The following is a 21,820-nucleotide window of genomic DNA, read 5'->3' on the forward strand; positions in this document are numbered from 1 at the left end:
AATCCACACAAATCTTGTATGGGGGTCAGTGATGGCACAACATATTTACAGAAGGGGGGTCTGCGGACAAATACATATTATGTGTTGTTTAAACCACTGGTTTAAACAACATTAGGAAACAAGGCCAAATAAGCAACTACACAAATAAGCCCAAAAAATGCACCCCGCAACAACCAATATTTACAAGCAACTCTACAGAAAAACAAGCCCAAAGTCGCTTATAATAAGCGGACATGGCAACGCTGTCACTGACGGCTTCTGCGCACTTGACTGCGAGAGAGGGAGAGAGAGAGAGAGGGAGAGAGAGAGAGAGAGAGAGAAAGAGCGAGAGAGGGGGGAGAGGGAGAGGGAGAGAGGCATATCACGGGATACGTCGATAAAATGAATTGGAATAAACTCAAATGTATGTATTGGGTCTGACTCTGGAGATTGCATCCTAGTGAACTATCCTACAGTGTGTCAGCCCTTGTCGGGGATCAATCCTGTTGTGAAGACCACAACGATATTATGACAGCTGATTTCAAGAAATAAACTCCTGCAGTGTGTAATGCTTAACGATCAGATAACCCCCCGAGAACTTTAAGGTCCTGCAATGTGTACCTGCCTTTACACCCTTAAATGGACTAGAGACGGGACGTTACTACAAGTAGCTGATACAAGCCGAATATTAGACAAGAAGAAAAGGAGTCATTGAACAATCATAGGCTATTAATAATTCATTCCACATGGGGGTGTGCGGGGATGCAGCAGACTGTGCCAGCCTATACACACACCTGTATAGTTATAAAGTTTGCTTCACACGTTTTGTTTGTAAAAACGCGATAGAATTTCTTTATTAATCCTGTAGGCGTTTAGGTAATTATTTTACATATACAGCCACCACATATTCCGTAACTGACTGATACGTGTGTGTGTGTGTGTGTGTGTGTGTGTGTGTGTGTGTGTGTGTGTGTGTGTGTGTGTGTGTGTGTGTGTGTGTGAGTGAACTTTCTACTGCCCAATCAAGGGGAGGCATTGGCAATCCCAGCACAGTCAGGGAAGAGCTTCAGGGAGTACTACTTGTCAACCACTTTAAGTGTCCTTCCAGCCACCACGGTTTAAATGTCTCAATGGAAGAGTAGGGAGACCACCTCCAACCACTGCAGACAGTTGGCTATCATACTCTAGTCTCTACCATAAAATGTACGTGTTTTATTCATTAGAATAAGTAAGTGCAGCTTTAAGGAAAATAACTTCATCTAACATCTAACACAATCAGACAATACACAATCTGTAACTTCACAGTATGCACTGAGGATGTTGTGAATATTCACCATGCTGTCTCATTGGCAGCCTCTGGACACTTCCCACTCTCTTCATTTCCAATAACAGAAGGGTGTCTGCCATCATCACTTGAGAGTCATAAGCCAATGCCAGTCCGGGTGTGTCCCTATGCAAGCCCTCACTCAGTCCACACAGTATTCACAGCAGCCATGCGTTCATGACCATGTAAGATTTTGTTTATTTGTATTTACAGTACTTTGTCTATTATATTCTGAGTCACATATTTGATTGCACCGTTTAACTGCTTGATATTAATTTGTTTGCTTTGTTATCAGAAACGATGGAAATGGAGAAATAAATCAGTTAACTTGCCTCTTGGTGTCAAGTTCTTTAATGGGAGAAAACATGGGCGGTCAGCTCTATAACCAGAACTAAACTGACAGTTTTCAGTATGGTTCTTCGAGCTGGAAAGCTGACTACCTAAGTTGACTTGCAAGACAAACCAATGGAGCAGTACAGCCCAAAGTCTATCCCAATAGGGACAGACATAAACCACAAGGCTATGGGCTCGAAGTACTGTACAGCCTCCCAACTTGCCACAAAAAGCCATATCCACACTTCCTATGGACAGAGTCTCTGTTTAACATGGCAGAATCTCTGAGGAAAACTGCAACAGGAAAATTATGAAAAGGAATAAATGAGGAGCAGAATGGAGGAGCTTGAGGGGAAAGGCAGGGAAAAACAAACTCTGTTGGAACACAAGTCTTGAAGTGTTCAATGATGACCCTGTAGAACCTGAACCACCAATAGATTCTCTTGCTTTTATTGAAACATTTAGTCGTCGAAGGGCTGAAGGTGGGGGTGAACCTCCGGGGGGGTGCTCTGGTACCACTAGGAGACCAGAATGAGCTCATTGGCCTGGAAGTGCCTCGCCCCACTACTGAACCTGACAGTTATGATTCTGATGACAGTTCTGATTCTAGCAAGCCGAATGTGCACACAGAAAGCTCCACAGAACAACAGGCCTCACACCCATCATGTGGGAACGTCCACACCTCAAAGTAGACCTGATGCTGAATTAATTTCCAATGACAGACAGGTGTCTGCCATCACCACTTGAGTCATTAGCCAATAGACCATATTCACACGGCGGCCATATTGGAATTTAACATTGAAAGTGCCGCCACCCGGGGTGGCTACTTTCATTGACTTCATAGAAACATGGCCGCCGTGTGAATATGGTCTATGCCAGTCCGGGTGTGTCCCCATTCAAGCCCTCACTCAGTCCACAGTATTCTGTCCTTCTCCAGCCCAAGCAGCCATGCGTTCATGACCCATGTATGCTTTTGTTTATCTGTGTTTATTTGTATTTACTTTTGTCTATTATATTCTGAGTTACATATTTGATTTACTTTACAATATCCATTATTTTTTTGGTTGCACCTTTAACTGCTTGTTATTAATTTGTTTGCTTTGTTGTTGGAAACCTTGGAAATGGAGAAATAAATCGGTTAACTACTTCCTCTTGGTGTCAAACTCTTTAATGGGAGAAGACTTGGGTTGACATCTGCATAGGATTGTGAAAAAGAAAAAAATGTGGGGGGAAATTGCTTGTCTAACTGAGTGTGAATGTGTGATCATCCGAGTTCAGAAGACTGCATTATGCTGCAGCGGTTGCCCTAAGAATTTGTCACCATTGACTTAAAGGGATATTGCACTTTAAAAAACAAATGTGGGTAATTTTATTGTCTACTCAGGCTTATGCGAGCACCCCAGACAGTTTTTAAGTTGCTTGATTCAGTATTTAGATATGTGATATTCATTTTACCAGACACGCCCCCTTCCCATACAACTTCAAACTCCATTTTAACCATGATAGATTCATCGGAAACACCCGTCCTTGGTTCTGGTGACTGATATTGTCCTTCTAATACGTGAGGAGTTTTTCAATTACTTTTTTCATTTATTTTTTATATTTTTTTAAGAAAATGAAAAATGTAATACAATGAAGAAAGGACGGGTGTTTTTGATGAATCTAACATGTTGGAAGTTGGAAGTTATAATAGGTTTGTATAGGAAGGGGGCGTGTCTGATAAAATCAATATCAAATATCTAAATACTGAATCAAGCAACTTAAAAACTGTCTAGGGGGCTCACAAAAGCCTGATTAGACGATAAAATCAACAATTTGAAATATCCCTTTAAGGATGTATTGGAGAATTTTGCTTTGAGCTTTTGCCGACACTTTTCATTTTGGGGGAATTGTTCCTTTAACCGACCTAGAGTAAGATAAACACTTGGGTCACAAATTACATTTTAGCTTGGGTTAGACTTTATGATGGCATGTCAGTGACCACAACAGCGCACTGTTGTCTTTTTCTCAGGGAGGTAAAATTTAGCTTCTATAGTATATGATACAATTAATTACCATTATCAGACTGTGGAGGCATTTACCTCCCCCCCCTAATTTTTCAGCTAAAAACTAAACAAACAAATACAGTAAAATATTGCTTCTCAATGGCCTTATAGTGATGTCAAAGTGGAGTTCAAATTCACTGCTCTCAATCCATCTGTGTCTCTTGCTGTCTCACTGTCTTTTTCTTCACTTAAATTCAAATACACAGTCTAGCAGAAAGACCATCCAGCACAACAAGGTACACTGCGCTGTATAAGCCCTTTGGTGGCTGAAAGCCTGAGAAAGAAGGTACTGCCTGTCCCACTGACAAATGAGAATGCTGGTGACCCGGACCGACTGTGTGACCCAGCCACCCAGGTGATAACTCACCCAGGGACAATCAGACAGAATAAGATGGTTCTCCAGACCAATTCCGATGACACTGATGAAGACTCCAATCCTTCATCAGTGACTGATGAAGACTCGAGTTATTCATTGTTCAGCCAAAGGTGGGCAGGCTGCCCACCTTCATAAGGGCTCTACTTGCATGTTCAGTCACCTACTTTGCTGACAATCATTGCTATGAGTATCATAACCAACGTACCTACATATGGAACAAACGTTCATGCTTGACATGGAGGCAGAGGGTTGCTATGAATGGACAAGACCTGTTCATTTTATACATTTATATTACTCTACTGTCTCCTGAACTTAATCTCTTTCCCTCTGGTTTTGTTGTCTTCTCTCCTCTCTGTCACAGGCGAGTCGGTGACGTTTGTCTCACCTCAGATCTTCACAGGAGATCTCCCTGTGAAGAACTCCACCTTGATGAACTTGAGCCAAGCAGCAAACATCTACATGCTGCAGGCATGCAGGCCAGCCCCCGAACGTCTCTACCATCCTCAGTATGAGAACTGTATTTATTTTCAAGGACAAAACAACATTGAGACATTAATCAGAAAGGATAGACAAAGTAATCACACAGAACAGTCAGTAGACCCATAGTCATTGTTGTGTTGAGTGACTTGCATGACCATCACACTTGCTCCCTTTTGACAAGTCATATTTGAAATCATTGATAAAATGCATGTGTTTTAGTTATTTTTTTATTTCATGGTTATGTGGGTTTTGTCCAACAATAGAAGCTAGATTTGAGTTGCTGTGTGTGTGTGTGTGTGTGTGTGTGTGTGTGTGTGTGTGTGTGTGTGTGTGTGTGTGTGTGTGTGTGTGTGTGTGTGTGTGTGTGTGTGTGTGTGTGTGTCCATATGCATTAACAACCTGGAGACAGAGCTGCCATGGGCCCTTATTTAAGGGATAGCCTTTTTGTGCAGTCACTGTATGGTTTGTTGTCTTTAGTTGTGCTTTAAGTATTTCTATTATTTTGCAAGTCTCTTAATTTTTTTTTGAAAGGCCTTCACTGTTTACCTGCTGCATTGGACTGTTTCCCAGAGGTGTGAGAAAAATAAAACTCAACAATCAGCAAATTCTGATTTGCCGCTTGGTCAACTGTTACAGTCCTCAATACGAAAGACATTCTGTTGTAGTCCATGCAAACCTGAACTTATTAAAATGCACTTTAACCAGAGTAATATATCGACTTTAAGTAACCCATATTTCTCGGCAACAGACGCTGTTGAAAAGTGAACATGTCTCATGTATCCTTTTTATGTTGCAAGAATATGGTTTTACCACTAGGTGTCGTAGCGTGCTTGTATCTTCCATTTAAGTGCCTCACTGTTTTATGTATGTTTGTGTGTTTTGTTGTTTACACTTAAATGCTCTTTTGTAAAGAAAGAAAGAAAGAAAGAAAGAAAGGAGAAAAAAAGGCTGTTTATGTTTCAATGTGCCTTAATTAATACTTTCATGTGTAAATGTGTACCCACCTAAAATAAATGAACTTGTTCATTTGTGTTAACTCTCATATTAGTCTAATTCATTCTTAAAATGTATTCACAAATAGCAAAACGCTCACAAAGCCTGCCACGGTGATGCATTACGAGCTTGTAGATATATTGTTGGACATTTTTTAAAACAATCTTTGCTTATGATGTCATGGTTACAAGGACCCTCGGGGTTCGATGAGGCGGGTTCAAATGGACCCTTACAGTTCTGTAACTCGTAAGAGTGTATAATAAGGGTCCATTTATTTGGTTCCATTTGTAGGCTTCAATCTCAGAGTTATGGGAAATTAAAACGTTTGAGAACCACCGGGTAAATGAAAAACAATGTTTCATAATATCCAGCCAATAGCCATTTATAATTCTCAAACAAAAACATCAACACAGTCATGAACCCACTGACCACGTGGTTCCTCCCCAGCCAAAAATATCATCCAATCGGATATTTAGCTGGAGCAGCAGTGGCCGACGGACCAATCATAAAACAGCAGTGGGCTTGGTTTCCAAGGAGCTTGTGGCATTGTTGCCATGTCCGCTTATTATAAGGGACTTTGGGCTTCTTTTTCTGCAAAGTCGCTTGTAAATATTGTTAGTTGCGGCCCTGCGGGTTGCGTTTTTTTGGGGCTTGTTGTTTCTAAAGTGTACTTGGGTTTTTCCAACCCCGTCCCCGTCAGTTAAATTTTACTTTCCGGCGAAATTGCAAACACCTGTAGGTGTCTCGAACTACCTTTACTTTTGGGATACGATGTTGCTAAAAAGGTGATCTTCTTTGCATTTGGACGGACTCTACCTCTGGGACCCGTGCTCTGATGTGGCCCATAGTCGCTTCTTTTGGGATTGTTTTCCTAGACCTAGTTGCTTGTTTCTTTCTCACAACCTGGCAACAGTGAGCCTGCGGTTGCGGACGGTGTGTGACTAATGCTGTCATATGACTGCGTGACACCGATGGAGACAGTCAGTTACAAGACACAGCGTTTAGCTCCTCTTGGGATTATTTATTATTAATGATTATCTCTGAGAAGAAGAGACCACAGAGGAGGTGACTTTTTCTTTCTGTACCGAATAGTTCGTCCGATTTGGTACAAAAAAAAATGCCTCCGACCCTTTTCCAGAAACTTTTCAATAAAAGAAACGCCTTCTCGCCGCCGCCGAGATGTAGCAGAGAGGACCCTGCGTTCAGGTACGTGTGTGTGTGTGTGTGTGTGTGTGTGTGTGTACACAGTATGTGTGCGTGCTATCTCTGATGTCCATCATGGTGGCTGCTGCTGATGGCGGTTTATTTTCATATTTTCCCGTATTTCTCACACATTACTGCAGGACTAGGACGTCCGTTTGTTTTGGTTTCGCTGGAGTTGTTTAGCATGCTAATGTAGCTATAACAGACACACAGAAAGAGAGGCACCAGTGTTGCCAGGTTTTGTGAGAAAAACAAGGAAACAGGTCTATGAAAACAAGCCCGAATGAAGTGACTAAGCTACATGATGATGAGCCCAAACCTATATAAAGCGGCTATTGGAGAATAGCCGATCTACAAGCTTGTAGATCTGATATTTTCAAAGAAACGTGGAATATTTTTAAAAACATTTTAACAACACAAATCTTGTATGGGGTCCCACTCCCTGGCATACAATATTTTCAGATGGTCTGCAGACAAATGCATATTAGTTTGGGGGTCCTTGACATGAAAATGTTTGAGAACCACTGGTATAAACAATTATGAAACATGCCCAAAATAAGCAACTCAACTAGAAACGAGCCCAAGAAACCGCAACCCGCAACTACCATTATTTACAAGCAACTTTACAGAAGAACAAGCAAAGTTGCTTATAATAAGTGGACATGGCAACACTCAGGCACACACATACATACACACACACACAGCTAGCAGGCTGCACACGCTGTCCCTTTGTGGAACTCCCAGCCAGCCTCGTGACCCCTTTTCGTGTCTATTGATACTGTTATTATATGTATAATAATAGTGCATTTACTGCTATATATATTGTATATTATATATATAATCCTGTATAATATATAATACTTCAGTAATAATATATTATGTACAGTATACACTGCTTAGATTTCTCGTAAACAGGATGATCGCGCATGTTAACCACGTTACTCCTGGGATTCCAGTAAACGAATTATTATTATGGCGTATTATATATAGCATATTGATAAGTTGGTGCAAAGTACACCAGTGTGTCTGCATGCATGCATACAGTGTAGTTCTGCACTGTCTGGGGGACAGTATGTGCTCTGTGTGTGTGTATGTGTGTGTGTGTGTGTGTGTGTGTGTGTGGACACACGTGACTATGACTGTCACTGCTGTAGTCTGAGCAGCAGACTACTTGACATTATTCCATTCATCTGTTTTAATCATGAGGGAAATTAATGTAATCCTGAGAGTGTACAAAACGAACTAAAGGAATCAATGCTAGTCCATTTGGTTCCATTTGTACACTCTCCGAGTTATAAATGGATAAATGAACACAGGACTACATTGTGTAACGACCAGACCAATATTGGGACCATATACACATGCACAGAGGTCCTGTTCTGTTTGATAACCCTTTTCAGCTTGTGAAGTGGTGCAAATTAATGGCTGGTGGTGGATATACAAGACTATACAATAATCAAGTTTATAGAATCATCCAGATTCTACAAGCCGGCTGTGTTTTACTTTTTCAGGCAGCTCAGTAAAGAAGGTCTTGCGTGGGCTTTACCATGTTCCTTTGCATGGAACAACCATGCACTGGAACCCGTTGACCTTTCCCTGTGAGATGATAGTGTGGATATATTTACTTGTGGACCTGAGAGCTCTATCCTGTGGGTTATAGTGTAGGTGCCACACACACCTTGGCCAGTGCCAGAGTCACGATCCAAGAGGCGTGTGCGTGTGTGTGTGTGTGTGTGTGTGTGTCGGTTCACTGGCCAAGGGCAGAGTCAGACAGGCAGGTGGCAGGTTTCTGTTAGCCTATAACTGTGGTCAGTTCGCTTCATCTCTGATACAAGGCGTCATTAGGCTCTCCTCTTCATAGATCACCATGAAGAGAAGAGGGAGGTGAAGGTGGGGGAGGACTGGGTTGAAGACAGTCATCATAGAATCTTGAGTTAGAAGGGAGAAAGAGAGGAGAGCACATTTCTGGGTTGCAACTTGCAGTTTAGGTGTATTAAAAAGTAAAAACATAAAAATCCTTAATTGAATGGCTTGCAATGCAGGAGGACATGAGGGAGAAAATGATTCATACGTAGGAGGACATTTGGGTGGAGGGGGGGGGGGTGAAGGTGGAGGGGAGGATAGGGAATGGAAGAAAAAGATAAGAGATCAAATGCAGAGAGAGAAGAGAGGAGAAATAATGGCTAAACCCAAGAAGAACTAACTTGTTGCAAAGGTGAAACTGGACTTTTCTATTGCCTATCAGTACTACAGGTTTTGCCAGAGTTACTTACCTCAGTAAGAGACTTTGCCTGGCTATGGCATGGTCCAGTTAGTTATAAATATAGAGAATCTAATTGGACTATTGGAATCAATAACACAATTTTCAGGATGAAATTCTGAAAGATAGTTTACCTGCAGACTGCATTCAGATTAAGAGGCAGGATTGTCTTCAAGGTGTGTGTAGACAAACAACCGTGTTTGGAGTGGTTGAATTGAGTGCTGGAGTGTTTAACATTGACTCTTACCTTTATTCGTCAGTCAACTGTGGAACTGGTCAACCTTCAATGAAGTAGCCATTTAGGGCGCTCGGGTGGTGTGGGGCTGTTTGAATCCTCTGCGTGCATCTGGCGTGGTTGGGGGTTCCAACAAACATCATTGGCCATGTTCGTGGGAGGGGAGCTGAGTGGGGAGGGTGATCTCTTACTGCTCTAATGACTCCTACAGGTTTGTCAGGGTTCAGTGGGGTGTGGAACTGTGGAACTAGTAAAAATAGCATGAAGTGATTGTGAATATCTGTTACGTCCTTCCAGGAAACTGGTCACTGTCAGTGTCAGGTGAAAAGAAATGGCCTTGACGTCAGAGGAGGAGACATGGTTGTCTGTGTTCTCCCTAGAACCAACTATGGGAGTTAGCATTGACAAAGGACTGGAATACACAGGGAATCAGGAATTGGCATAACGACTAAATTGGGTGACTATTGTAAAACAAAAAAATACTATTTTAACTTGCACCGATTCCAATTAAATATGGAGAATATTTGGTATTGCATGCGTCATAAAGGTTTCACATCACAATATATAGGTGTTTCTGGTGTGTTGCGCAACCCTGTTGCCTTGCAGAACTCGGCCACCATCCCAGTGACAGCGCTACACTGTCCCTGTCAGAATACCACGGAGGGCAGCAGGCTGACTGACCCTGTGAGGAAAGCCTAAAGAGCCTCTCCTATTTCCCTCGCTGCAGCGCGTGACCAGGAGCAGCATATTGTACATATCGGTGAGAGCGCTCGGCTCACTGCCAGCCAGGACCCAGGCACCGGCCTGAGCCCCAGCCAAAGGCTTTGTCTCGGCCAGGCCCGCCACCCTGGTGGTCCATGCCATGTCCGCATGCTGAACCATCCCACTCAGTATACAGCTTAATGCTCGGCTTGGCCCGAACACTGTGTGTGTGTGTTCTTAACCACTTATATTTGTGAAATAAATTTGCCTATAATGACTTGCCCAAAACAGGGATGACAGGGTTAATGTGGTTATATATGATGACAAGGTAAATTGTTGCTTTCTCAGACTCAGAGAGTTGGCATGAACCCAATGTTAATAGGGAGTAGACATTTTTGGGTGTGACCTATCTGCTACAGTATAAGTTCAGGAACAGTGACAGGCTAGTAATGCAAAGGTCATATTATATTAAGTCAACGTCTGGAGGCGATTTAAATTGATAAAAGTTAGTAATTGCGTTAAATTATTGAACGCAACAATACGTTATTAATGGTACATGACGATGTTACGCGTTTGCTCAAAATTAATCCCCAATCCCTGGTGTAACTTCTTCAGTGATGGCTCATGAGGCTAAAATTATCGATTTTCAAATATAACAAAAATCAATCTGCAAGCTCACATTGGGGCTTAAGTGGTTAATTAGACTAATCAATTTAGATGATTATAAAACTCGTATTTGGCATGTCGCTTCAAGAATATCTGATGAATAAAAAAAAAAAAGAATAATCGCTAAGAAAATAATTTATAGTTGAAGCCCTAGTAGCATCCTCCCTGCCGGTCTTGTGTGTGTGTCTGTGTACAAGCCTGCTTCTCCAGAGCTCTGTTGACAGTGGCTGTCGTCAGGTTCCTTTCATGGCTATTTTAAGTGGCCACATTCAGGCTTCTTAGAACTGCAGGGTCATGGTAAAGATATACTGTAGTTAGTTTTGTGTTTAAAGGATAACGTGTGTGTGTGTGTGTGTGTGTGTGTGAGATTTATACTTATTTATTGTTAGAAATAGGATATACTGTACATACTGTATGTTTTATCTCGGTCAGTCCTAATGCAGATGTCTAGTGTCTGACTCTTAAGTCTATTTATTGTATTTTATCTATATTCTTATCTCTACGTGTACCTATCCTTTGTTTTGACGCTTACTGTGTTGCTACGACACCTGAATTTCCTCACGCGGAGTCGGGAATCAATAAAGATCTATCTGATCTCATCTTAAAGCCACACACACACACACACACACACACACACACACACAAAGCAGCCCTCCTCTTCTGTAATATTTAGGTCAACGTCCAGCGACATAATGATATTTTTAATTTATTTTAAGAACCGCAAAATATCAGCGACAACATGCACAGCAGCGGAAATCAGAGAGATATTGGACGTTATCCATGCTGGTCATGGTAATTTAGCTAGCACCGTCATGGACTATCCCCAGATAAACTTTGAGCAGCTCGCCTTTGATTGTCTGCCATGCCCGGTGTGGTATGAAAACATCTCTCTTGGTTCTGTGGTTATTCAATCTGTTTGGGTACCCCATACGTGGGAACATGGAAATCAGTTCTTCAGTTTTTGTACACAAACTGTCATCAGGTATCGCTGCCTTATTAGGGAGGGTAATGTTGAACCTTTCCAAGCTGCTTTGTTTGGCTTATTTTACTGTCTGTGGTACACACAGCATTGTACTTTGCATTATTATTTGATTGGTCTTCCTTTCATTATAGGACTTACTTTTGTAGTTTTCCGACCACTTAAAGCGCTTTACAATGTGCCTCACATTCACCCCTAACACATGCTCACAGGTGGCGCAGGGCTAAAGTACCTGTCCACCTCCAACCATGGAGTCTAGGGGTTCGAATCCACTGCAGAGACTGCCCTCCTGGCAGAGTCGCTCCATGCCGCTAGAACGAACTCTCTCTCCTCCGTCCTGATACTCCTGGACCTGTCTGCAGCGTTCGACACCATCAGATCCTCCTCTCCACCCTCAAGGGGATGGGTGTCTCAGGCTCTGCACTCTCCCTGTTTGCATCCTACCTGACAGGTCGCTCCTACCAGGTGATGCTGAGAGGGTCTGTGTCAGAACCACACAGGCACTGGGGTTCCCCAAGGCTCGGTTCTGGGTCCTCTTCTTTTCTCTCTCTACACTACATCTCTTGGTGCTGTCATCCACTCCCATGGCTTTTCTTACCACTGCTATGCCGATGACACCCAGCTGATCCTCTCATTCCCCCACTCTGACACACAAGTGGAGGCACGCATTGCTGCTTGTCTGGCTGACATCTCGGAGTGGATGTCGACGAACCACCTGAAGCTCAACCTGGACAAGACCGAGCTGATGTTCCTCCCGGGGAAGGGCTGTCCGCACCATCACCATTGATAATGCTGTGGTGACGTCAACTCGGACTGCGAAGAATCTGGGTGTGACCTTGGACGATCAACTGTCGTTCTCGGCAAACATTGCATCAGTGACACGGTCCTGCAGATTCCTCCTCTACAACATCAGGAGGATTCGCCCCTTCCTCACGGAGAAGGCAGCCCAGGTGCTCATCCAGGCTCTTGTCATCTCCCGCCTGGACTACTGCAACTCCCTCCTTGCTGGTGCTCCGGCATCTGCCATCAGACCTCTGGAGCTTGTTCAGAAAGCTGCGGCTCGTCTGGTGTTCAACCGCCCCAAGTTCTCCCACACAACTATCCTTCTCCGTTCTCTACACTGGCTCCCCGTAGCGGCTCGCATTCAGTTTAAAACCCTGGTGCTAGCCTATAGGGCAGTGAAAGGAACAGCTCCTTCTTACCTCCGGGCTATGGTCGATGCTTACACCCCTGCCCGACCACTTCGGTCTGCCACCTCGGGGCGACTGATTGCCTCGTCACTCAAGGGTCCTTCTGGTCGATCGACACGGTCACAACCTTTTTCTGTTCTGGCCCCCACAGGGAGAGAAGCCGGGCGGGAGGGTGATCTTTGTTGGTGCAAGCGAGCGGACAACTACAGGCTGGGGCGGCGACTGTCAGTGGGGTCTTGAACGGGAGGAGTAGGGCGGGGGGGCTACGTCCTCCCAATGGGGGCTCCTCACTGGCAGGTGAGCCAGTGGGGTACAGTGGCAGTGGCTGCACAGAAATGTGTGGTTGGCATGTTGACTACATTTGGAGCAACAACAAAAAAAATGCTACACTGGTGAAGAGTGCCTTGCAAGGCACCACCAACCTGCTGGTCAAAAACAGTAAGGGTTCAGTGTCTTACACCAGGAAACTTTGGCACAAAGCCTGGAGGAGCCAGAGATTAACCAAGAACCTTCCGGTTCCCAGCTGCCAAGATGCATGAATTTTCTTTTGGGAGCATATGTATGCGGTAGCACTGTAAAATATGCATTATTTCCTGTTTCCTGCTAATTACACTAAACAACTAGGTAATTACAGACTCGGAGACATCCTCTATAGGACCTGGCTGATGGTGAATAAGTCTCATTTACAGTCGTATGGTGCAGACTTTGTGACACACATGCCGAGTGATAATTTCCTCTGCTGGGATCCTGAAATCAAACCCCTCATTGCATCTCCCATATCACCCGTTTAGTCTTGTTTCAGCCTCTAAATGTGTGTGTGTGTGTGTGTGTGTGGGGGGGGGGGAGATGGGGATTGAGGAGATTAAGGCACAGAAGACTAGAACATGGGGTCAGATGCTTAGATTTGACCCTTGAATCAGTTTGTTGGGTCGGTCAGAAGTGAAGTTGACTTACAAAATCCTCTTTCTTGCTTCTTACTTTTATAATGCTAAATTCTTGAACTTTAAAGTTTTCAACAAAACCGCTTCCCATAACGGCTGAATTGGAAGTGAACTGAGGCCAACTGTGGTTTTCAAATACCAGCTCACACACACACGGCTCATTCACACTCACAGCACATCTCTACATTCAGGATTCTTCGTCATGCATATCATCACCGACTAGCCTACTTTCCACCTCGCCTTTCCTCTCATGTGATTCTGATTCAGAGGGACTTGTGACACGTGTATTGTCGCTGTACACACACACACACACACACACACACACACACACACACACACACACACACACACACACACACACACACACACACACACACACACACACACACACACACACACACACACACACACACACACACACACACACACACACACACACACACACACACACACACACACACACAAACAAACATGGAACGCCTGACTCAACAGCAGTTAGTTTGTACTGTAGCCCTCGGCTGGGCGTTATATCAATATCATGATTTCAGACTAGATATAGTCTCTGGGGTTTTGTTTATTGTGATTGTACTATTGTAGTATTCATTCATTATTCTAAAGGCTACATTAAAAGTATGTAATTTTAACTGAACTGTTCTATTATTTACCTTAACCAACTTATCATATAGGCATTACGGATGATTATTTAACAAAAATCTTATTGTGTCCCTGCAATATTGTCACTATCGCTTTCGAGGGATTTGGTCAAACATTTTATTTTTACTAATTTTACTAAGGCTGTTGCTCAGCCTTAGCCTGGCATGGCCAGACTAATATCACTGCCGAAGGCAATTCTTGTTTTTGCAATGGCATATTCGTCTGGTTTCCAGGCTAGCTCAGCCTCAGCAGTTTGTATGTCTACACCAAATGTCTTTGTCGAACAAAGCTGATCTACAAGCTGCAATCTACTGCTATTTTCTGCTGAATGTTCACCCCAGAATTGGACGCTAGCTAGGTTCATGTGATTACGTTTTAAACCCAGATGTATGTCAAGTAGCTTTATTTGGGGGTCCACAGACCGCAGTGGCTGATGGTACCTCACTCAGTATTCAGCAAGACACTTTCACTACCCTGCCAGCCAAATCTCTTTGGAGAATGACGTAAAATAGGACCAGAGTTGATTTTCTTCCATCCTGAGATGGATAGATGGACATTATTAGATATTAGAGAGAGATATATATATTAGACTTAGAGAGAGAGAGGGGGACTGCCTGGGAAGAGCTTTTAGGTGTAGCTATGTAGCTAGGTGTAGCTATGTAAGTGAAAACAAAGTGCACTAACAATAGATTATACAGTATATAATTGACAGGAATAGAAAATAGTCCCAGAGATTGTACATACAGTACTAGACACGGCCAGTAATGAGGTTAGTACAGAAGAACGTTCAATCAGAGAATGTTCTATTCTAAGAACGTTCATCCTGCATGTACGAGGCAGTCGCACAGTCGGTTATTGTACACCGACAGACTGGAAGGCCTGAGGCTGTGCTGTCATCCTCCGCCACTCGCAGTCATGTGAGTTTTGGAATGCAGAAGTTGTCCTCTTACCTGTAATTGCGGCAACACGGTGGACAGTCGGTCACAGACGCAGTCAGGTGCTCTCTCAGCCTGTGGGCAAGCCTGTTGTTTTTTTCCTTGTTTACTCTAACTTAGTCATAGTAAAGCTATTGTTAGCTAGAGCGTTGGTTTTCAACCTGTGGGTCAGGACCCCCATTGGAGTCCCCACATGATTTTTGGGGGGTTGCCTAAATGACAGTAAAGTGACAATTTACATTTTTAATACCTAAAAAAGAAATGAAATGAAAAAAGATCATTACTGCATCAAAAGTAAACTACAAACTATACTATAAAAACTGGTCAAACATTGGCTTGTAGATCTGCTATTTTCACTATTTATCTGTGGAACCGAGTCAAAGAAACTAAATGTAATGCCTCAACTCCTACAATTCCAAGTGCTTGTCAGGGTGGTTAATATGATTATTTTGGGGGGTCGCGGGGGGTCGCGGCCTGAAAGGGTTGAGAACCACTGCGCTAGAGGAGTATAGAGGTTGGGATGTGAGTGGGTCTTATTGCATAATTATGGATGATCATTATCGCAGGGCATTAAATGTTTTTTAATTGTCTTTTTTTTAATGTATTTATTCACAACAGTGGCTAGAGGATCCTCAAACTCTGATGCCGGCGCTGGCAGTTTTCTAGTAACCGTGTCCTGTGTGTGTGTGTGTGTGGTGCCATCTGTCCTTGTATCGATGTGAATCGAGGTGTGGTTGAGTGGCAGGTGTTTTCTTTCACCCGGCAGAAAAGTGTGATCCAGCCACGCTCGGCAGGCCTGCCAGGGAGTGTTCCTGCTCTTAGCGGGGCTTCGTTTTTTGCCCGTGTAGCATTATTTAGCTCTGTCATGTCTCTATAAGGTGTTCTTTTACTTTTCAAAAGCAGGTGATTCTTTGTGACTGCCATGTTATCTTTTATTTTTGCAGGGATCGTCACCCCGAGTCCAGCAACCTTTTTTCTTTCGTTTTTTGAGGCTGTGATGTACTGGGGCAACGTTTGTCAATGGCATTTCTATTTGCTTTTTATGCTTTGTAAACAAAACTGGACAGGGCAGTTTTGACAAATAAGTATAAAAAGCCTTTTACTGAAATATACAAAGAAACATCAATAACTGGTGGTACCAATAATCAAACACGCCTATCCTTAATAATGATAATTTTTTACTATCAAAAATAGCCAAAATAGGCCCAGACGGTTGGCGTAACCGTCTGGGCACCTAGGATGGTAATCCAGCCTGACAGCATGTCGCAGGTTCGACTCCCGATCCCGATGGCCTTTGCTGCATGTCACTCCCCATCACTCCCCATCACTCCCCATTTCCTGTCAGCCTACTGTGCTATCAATAAAGGCATAAAAGCCCAAAAAGACATCTTTAAAAAAAGAAAAATAGCCAAAATAACATGTTGACTCGCGAAGCGTTGTGAGCTTGTAGATCTGCTATTGCCCAAAATAAATAGGTTGAGTAAAAGAGGAACATGACCTGTAAATAATGATGGAAGATCTGTTCATCCATCTATTTGTATACAGATGAATGGATGCAATTCTAAGGATTATGCAAAATAATTGCGATTAGCTCAAATAATTGTGATCAGATTATGTAATTGTGACGAGGCAGACTGCTTGGTTTGTAGGGGATGAAAGTATGACACGCACACGGGATATGATAGCATTTATCTGTGGTTGCCGTGCAGTCAGTGGCAGCGCAGATTGTGTGGAGACGTCTTTCCATCCCTCCTCAAAAAAAACGCTCACCTGTCCTGGCTTTATTTAGATTGTTGTGACAACTGTATCCTGGAGGCTACGTGTGAAATGCGCTTGTAACATATCTCTCACCCTGTCCCGTCGTTCTCCACTGCACGCGCTCTGTTGTGGCTAAGAAAATACAAAATAAACAATGCTATGGTGTGACTGGAAGACCAGCCACTGAAACACACAGCCTTGCCTTAATGCGCACGCACGCACGCACGCACACACACACACGCACACGCACACGCACACGCACACGCACACACGCACACATACTGTACACTTGCACATGTGTTGCGCTGGCAGCTCACTGATAGGACTGTTTGAAATCATTAAGAAGGAACTACATTGATGTTGTACCTGGAGTGAGTCTAACTGACTTGTGACTCATGACGTTTGTTATCACCTTAATCAATTAACTACAGATACGTAGGTAAACAATATCATTTCAGTAGGTGCTGGTGGCTATTTGCGGTACTAGAAGTTTTTGCAGTGTATCAAAGCTTACAGTTAAGGAAAAAACATTTACATTTTCACATTTATGGGTTAATAGTTTTGGCCATACTGAAGAAGTATTTTCAAGATATCAACCGATGAGTCAGACTGATTCAGTGCTGCTCAGAATTGTAGATGTACAGTAGAAATGATCAATATTAGAAACAACGCAACAGTATTTTCCAACAGAAAAAAAGGGAAACGGTAACAAATTAATTGTGGAAGAACTGGTAGCAGCCAGGACACGGGTCTGGTATTGACCATAATTAAAATTCTGTGCACGGGGGTCCAACTCGTCTTGAAAGTGGCCTCCTGGCCCATTTGAGTCTGAGCTGTCTGTTGTCCCAGGAGGAGCAGAGGGAGACTAGCCCTGGTCAGCCTCTCACGCTGTCCAACACACACACACACACACACACACACACACACACACACACACACACACACACACACACACACACACACACACACACACACACACACACACAGCAGTGCTCCACCGATCACCTGACAGTCTCATGTTGTTGTGTGAATTTAGTTCACCGCTATTCTTAGCCCCTGCTTTGGCAGAGAGAAAGAGAGGGGGAGAGAGGGAGAGCGAAGCCTGGGGAAAGACTGGCAGAAGCACAATGATGCCCAGGTAGGAGCCAGTAATATTTAACCACGCTGTGTGTGCTTACAAGTGGGCATGATGGTGCTTGCTTAAAGGGGAATGATAGTGCTACTTAGGGGGGGTTTTAGGGTTAACGTTGGCTTTGTCATTTCATTTAGGCTAACTTTGTGTTTTCACAGTTCTGGACAAAACTAGCGGTACGGCAAAAGTGTGTGTGTGAGGACGGGTTTGAATGGAGCAAGTTGGTGGTTTTTCTGCTGGCTGATGCTGGCTGTAGTCACACATTGATTAAGTCTTTAGTGTAAAGTTATGTAATATGCTTTATGTGTGGATTAGAAGGCTTGTTACACAGGGCACCTTTAGTTTTTTTGATGAGACAACCTTGTCTGTCTCTTTTTAACTAACAATTTAACTGTTTGACAAAGACGGAGAAGCCATTTATTTAGACAAAAAAGGCTTATTTTAACAAGATGTGCTATAGTGAAAGAGCCTTTTGTTAAAGAACATGGTGAAAATAATGAATACCTTAATTTGTTAGCATCCTCGTTCTTGTATGTAATGAAGTCACCGCTACTCTGGCTGTCCTTCGAATGGACGTTCTCTTCAAGGAAACGTGTGTGTGTGCGGTTCTTTAGTACAGAGAGGTACATTTGGAGTCGTTTTGTGGTACACAGTCGAGGTCAAAGCAGTACAAGTAACAGTCATGAAGTCATGTGCTGCTTTTATGAATGACTCTCCCCTCGACACTGTGGCGGTCCACATGACACTTCCTCCTCTTCTCGGCATCGTTCTTCTTTCAGTGTTTCTTTCTACATCAGCTCCAGTTTCTTTTTCTTTACATTTTGTCAACTCGGATGTTTCTGTTATGTGACCTGTTTTCTGTTTTTACACATTTTTCTTTTCTTTTTTCTAGACTTGTTGCTCTTTCTTTTATCTGCCATTTCTGGACCCATCCCTTTAGATATTTAGATTTTTTTCAACGTAAAAAAAAAATTACTCCTACAGATTTTAGATTTTTTTCAACGTAAAAAAAAATTACTCCTACAGATTTTGTCCAAACATCACGCCTACCTGGCCTGGCGGAGTCCTGTGCTCCGAGGAGCAAATATTTCTAGTTATAATTTTTTCAGCTGCAATCCAGAACTTAATTTAATGAATAAAACATTATTTAGGCCCTGGTGTCGGGTAGGACACCTACTGGTTGACAAGTAGCACTGCCTGAAGCTCATACGGGCAATATCTCCCCTGGCCAAGTGGGGATTCCGTCTTGGAAGAACAAAAGTTGGTCTCCTGCGCCGCTTACCCAGGTTCGAATCCAGTGTAAGACATGAAACGTACAGATTGCAGCTTTAATTTCTCCTTTTTCTTTGTTTCTCAATGCGTTTAAAAAAAAAAGTTTTAGTTTCTCTGTCATCTCCTCTTTCCCTCCTCTCCTCCCTCTTCTTCTCATGTAACGCTACTTGTTGGTCTGTGTTACAAAGTTCCATAACTGCTCCACTCTTCTCTTATCTACTGTCTGGAGCAGCACCATGACTTCACAGTCTGTGAACAGACAGTCTGTCTTGTGCATTTCAGGGAGCTCACTCTCAGCACTGAACCTACTCAAAGCCTAAAAAATACCCTGCTAGTGTTTTCATAGAATAGACTAGGGATGGGGAACCCTAAATTAAGGCTGGGCAATATTGCGCTATAATTACAGTATATTATGATGTGATTAGATATTTTTGCCTTTACCTACTTCATTATTATATAAGCATTACTGAAGATTATTTATCAAAAAGCTCATTGTGTAAATATTTGAGAAAGCAGTCATCCCCATAATATCACAATATTGGTATCAAGGTATTTGGTCAAAGATATTGTGATTTGATTTTGTCCGTACCGCCATGCGCCTAGGCCTCTCCTAAATGGCAGACTTCACACTTCAGATCAACTTTGCTTGGTCCGGTGCTCCAGACATAAAAACTCCATAAAATCCATTGTAAAACAATACAATACAAATGCTAGATTAGACTAGTCTAGACTTAGACTCCAGCATCAGACATTAAATAACATTGACAGAGTAAAACAATAAAATCAAATAAACTTTAGTTAAGAGCATACACAGTATAATATACCTTACAGTACTTTGTCATCCAACGAATAGCAAGAATAGCCGATAAACAATGACGTGTCGCATCATTCACAACAGAACACACTGTAAACTTGTACATCTGTTTTTTTCATATTGAAAAGGTTTAGCCTACAATGACATGCCCAAAATACGGACATCAGTGTTAATGTGATAATAAGGTTTGTTTCCTCTGGTTCCCTGCATAAGACAAACTACTGATGGATTTGAGTTGAGTCAATCTTCATGATGAGTTTGTGTCCTGGTGTGAAACTACTTTATCAATCCACCCAACACTGTAACATGTTGGAGACAGAGTGGTTGTAAATTCCTCACGTAATTGTGTCTATAGCATTGATATATCAAGTCATGCTGAAACACTGAGAAAGGACTTTTTTTATTACATAAGTCAGTCAGTGGTATGCAGGGCTCTGTTCTGTTCTGTACAATGTCATTTGATCTCATTACAGAGTGCTGTACAGTATGTGGGCCAGTGCATTACATCATGCAGTGCATTCAGTGATGGAGGTCAGTATATGGGCTGGGTCTCCCAGTGGGATCGGTGCCAGGAGGGGGAACAGTTTCCCCCTTCTTTAATGGACACACGTACGCATAAAACGTCCCTCAGTATCAGTTCAAACTTAAGTGGCACCAGGGAATATTCCTGACATTTTGCCTGGCAGATTGAATCCTCCTGAGAGACGAGCTTTCAAAACCCAGCCTGCAGCCTATAGGCTCTGTCTGTGTTAAACAAATGCTCTTTGTTTTTAGCAAAAGATTCACTGCGTGCCCCAAAGCCAAAGTCACTGATGCCTGGCCTAGGTCCATTAGGACCTATGGGGAGCTGTCTAAACATGTGTTGCTACTAGCCAAGGACGAGTGTGTGTGCTGCTTGTGTGTGTGCTGCTTGTGTGTGTGCATGTCTGTGTTTACAAATATGTTTATATTCTTGGCGCTGCCTTGTAAGAGAGTGGGCGATATGGCCAAACATCACGGAAACAATATATATTACAATATAATATTTGTTTCAGACTGAAGAGAAATCCTGCCACTCAAGTGAAATGTGCTGTACTGTCCATTCTGTTTTCTTAGGATTTTGTGTCTGCATGTGAAAGATAGGACACACAGTTTGTAGTACATGATTGATGACCCCCCCACCCCCATATCTCCTCTCCAGACTGAACGGCTTAGCTTCTAGGAATGTGTTTGGTAAATGCTAGGTCACATAGTACTGTACATGCTTACACAAGCATGCCATCACACACACTGGTATTCCCTGCACTGTTAAGCTGAAGTAACGCATAAAACTCATATGCTGTGTACGTGTGTGAGCGAGAGAGAGAGTGCAGTATACTTAGCTGTTCTCGTTGCATGCCAGGCCCCTAACCCTTTGCCTATAAACACTGGCCTTATGGGAGGCTCCTGCACCCCCCCCCCCCCCCCCCCTTCCCCCAAATAAAAGGCTATATTTAGGGTTCATTCAGTGTCCATCTGCATGACCCGTCTGTCCCCCAGACTAGAGAGAAATCCTCTGTCTGTCGTTCCC

General features: G+C 43.0%; 1 protein-coding gene across 3 annotated transcripts in view; it reads left to right on the forward strand.

Annotated features, from left to right (window-relative positions):
• The first annotated feature begins 6,502 nt into the window (after positions 1-6,502).
• The window catches only part of fnip1 (folliculin interacting protein 1), a 50,408-nt gene continuing 35,090 nt past the window's right edge, over positions 6,503-21,820 (forward strand). For 2 of the 3 annotated variants that reach the window (XM_080435142.1, XM_080435144.1), the window contains exon 1: positions 6,503-6,736. In XM_080435142.1, coding sequence (XP_080291268.1) covers positions 6,648-6,736 — 89 coding nt within the window. In that variant the 5' untranslated portion in view covers positions 6,503-6,647. Of the gene's footprint in view, positions 6,737-18,166; positions 18,192-21,820 lie in introns of those variants that run through there. The other variant, XM_080435143.1, reaches the window with a different exon arrangement.

This window comes from Gymnoscopelus braueri (assembly GCF_963280865.1).
Source record: "Gymnoscopelus braueri genome assembly, chromosome: 8".
NCBI classification, from domain to species: Eukaryota; Metazoa; Chordata; class Actinopteri; order Myctophiformes; family Myctophidae; genus Gymnoscopelus; species Gymnoscopelus braueri.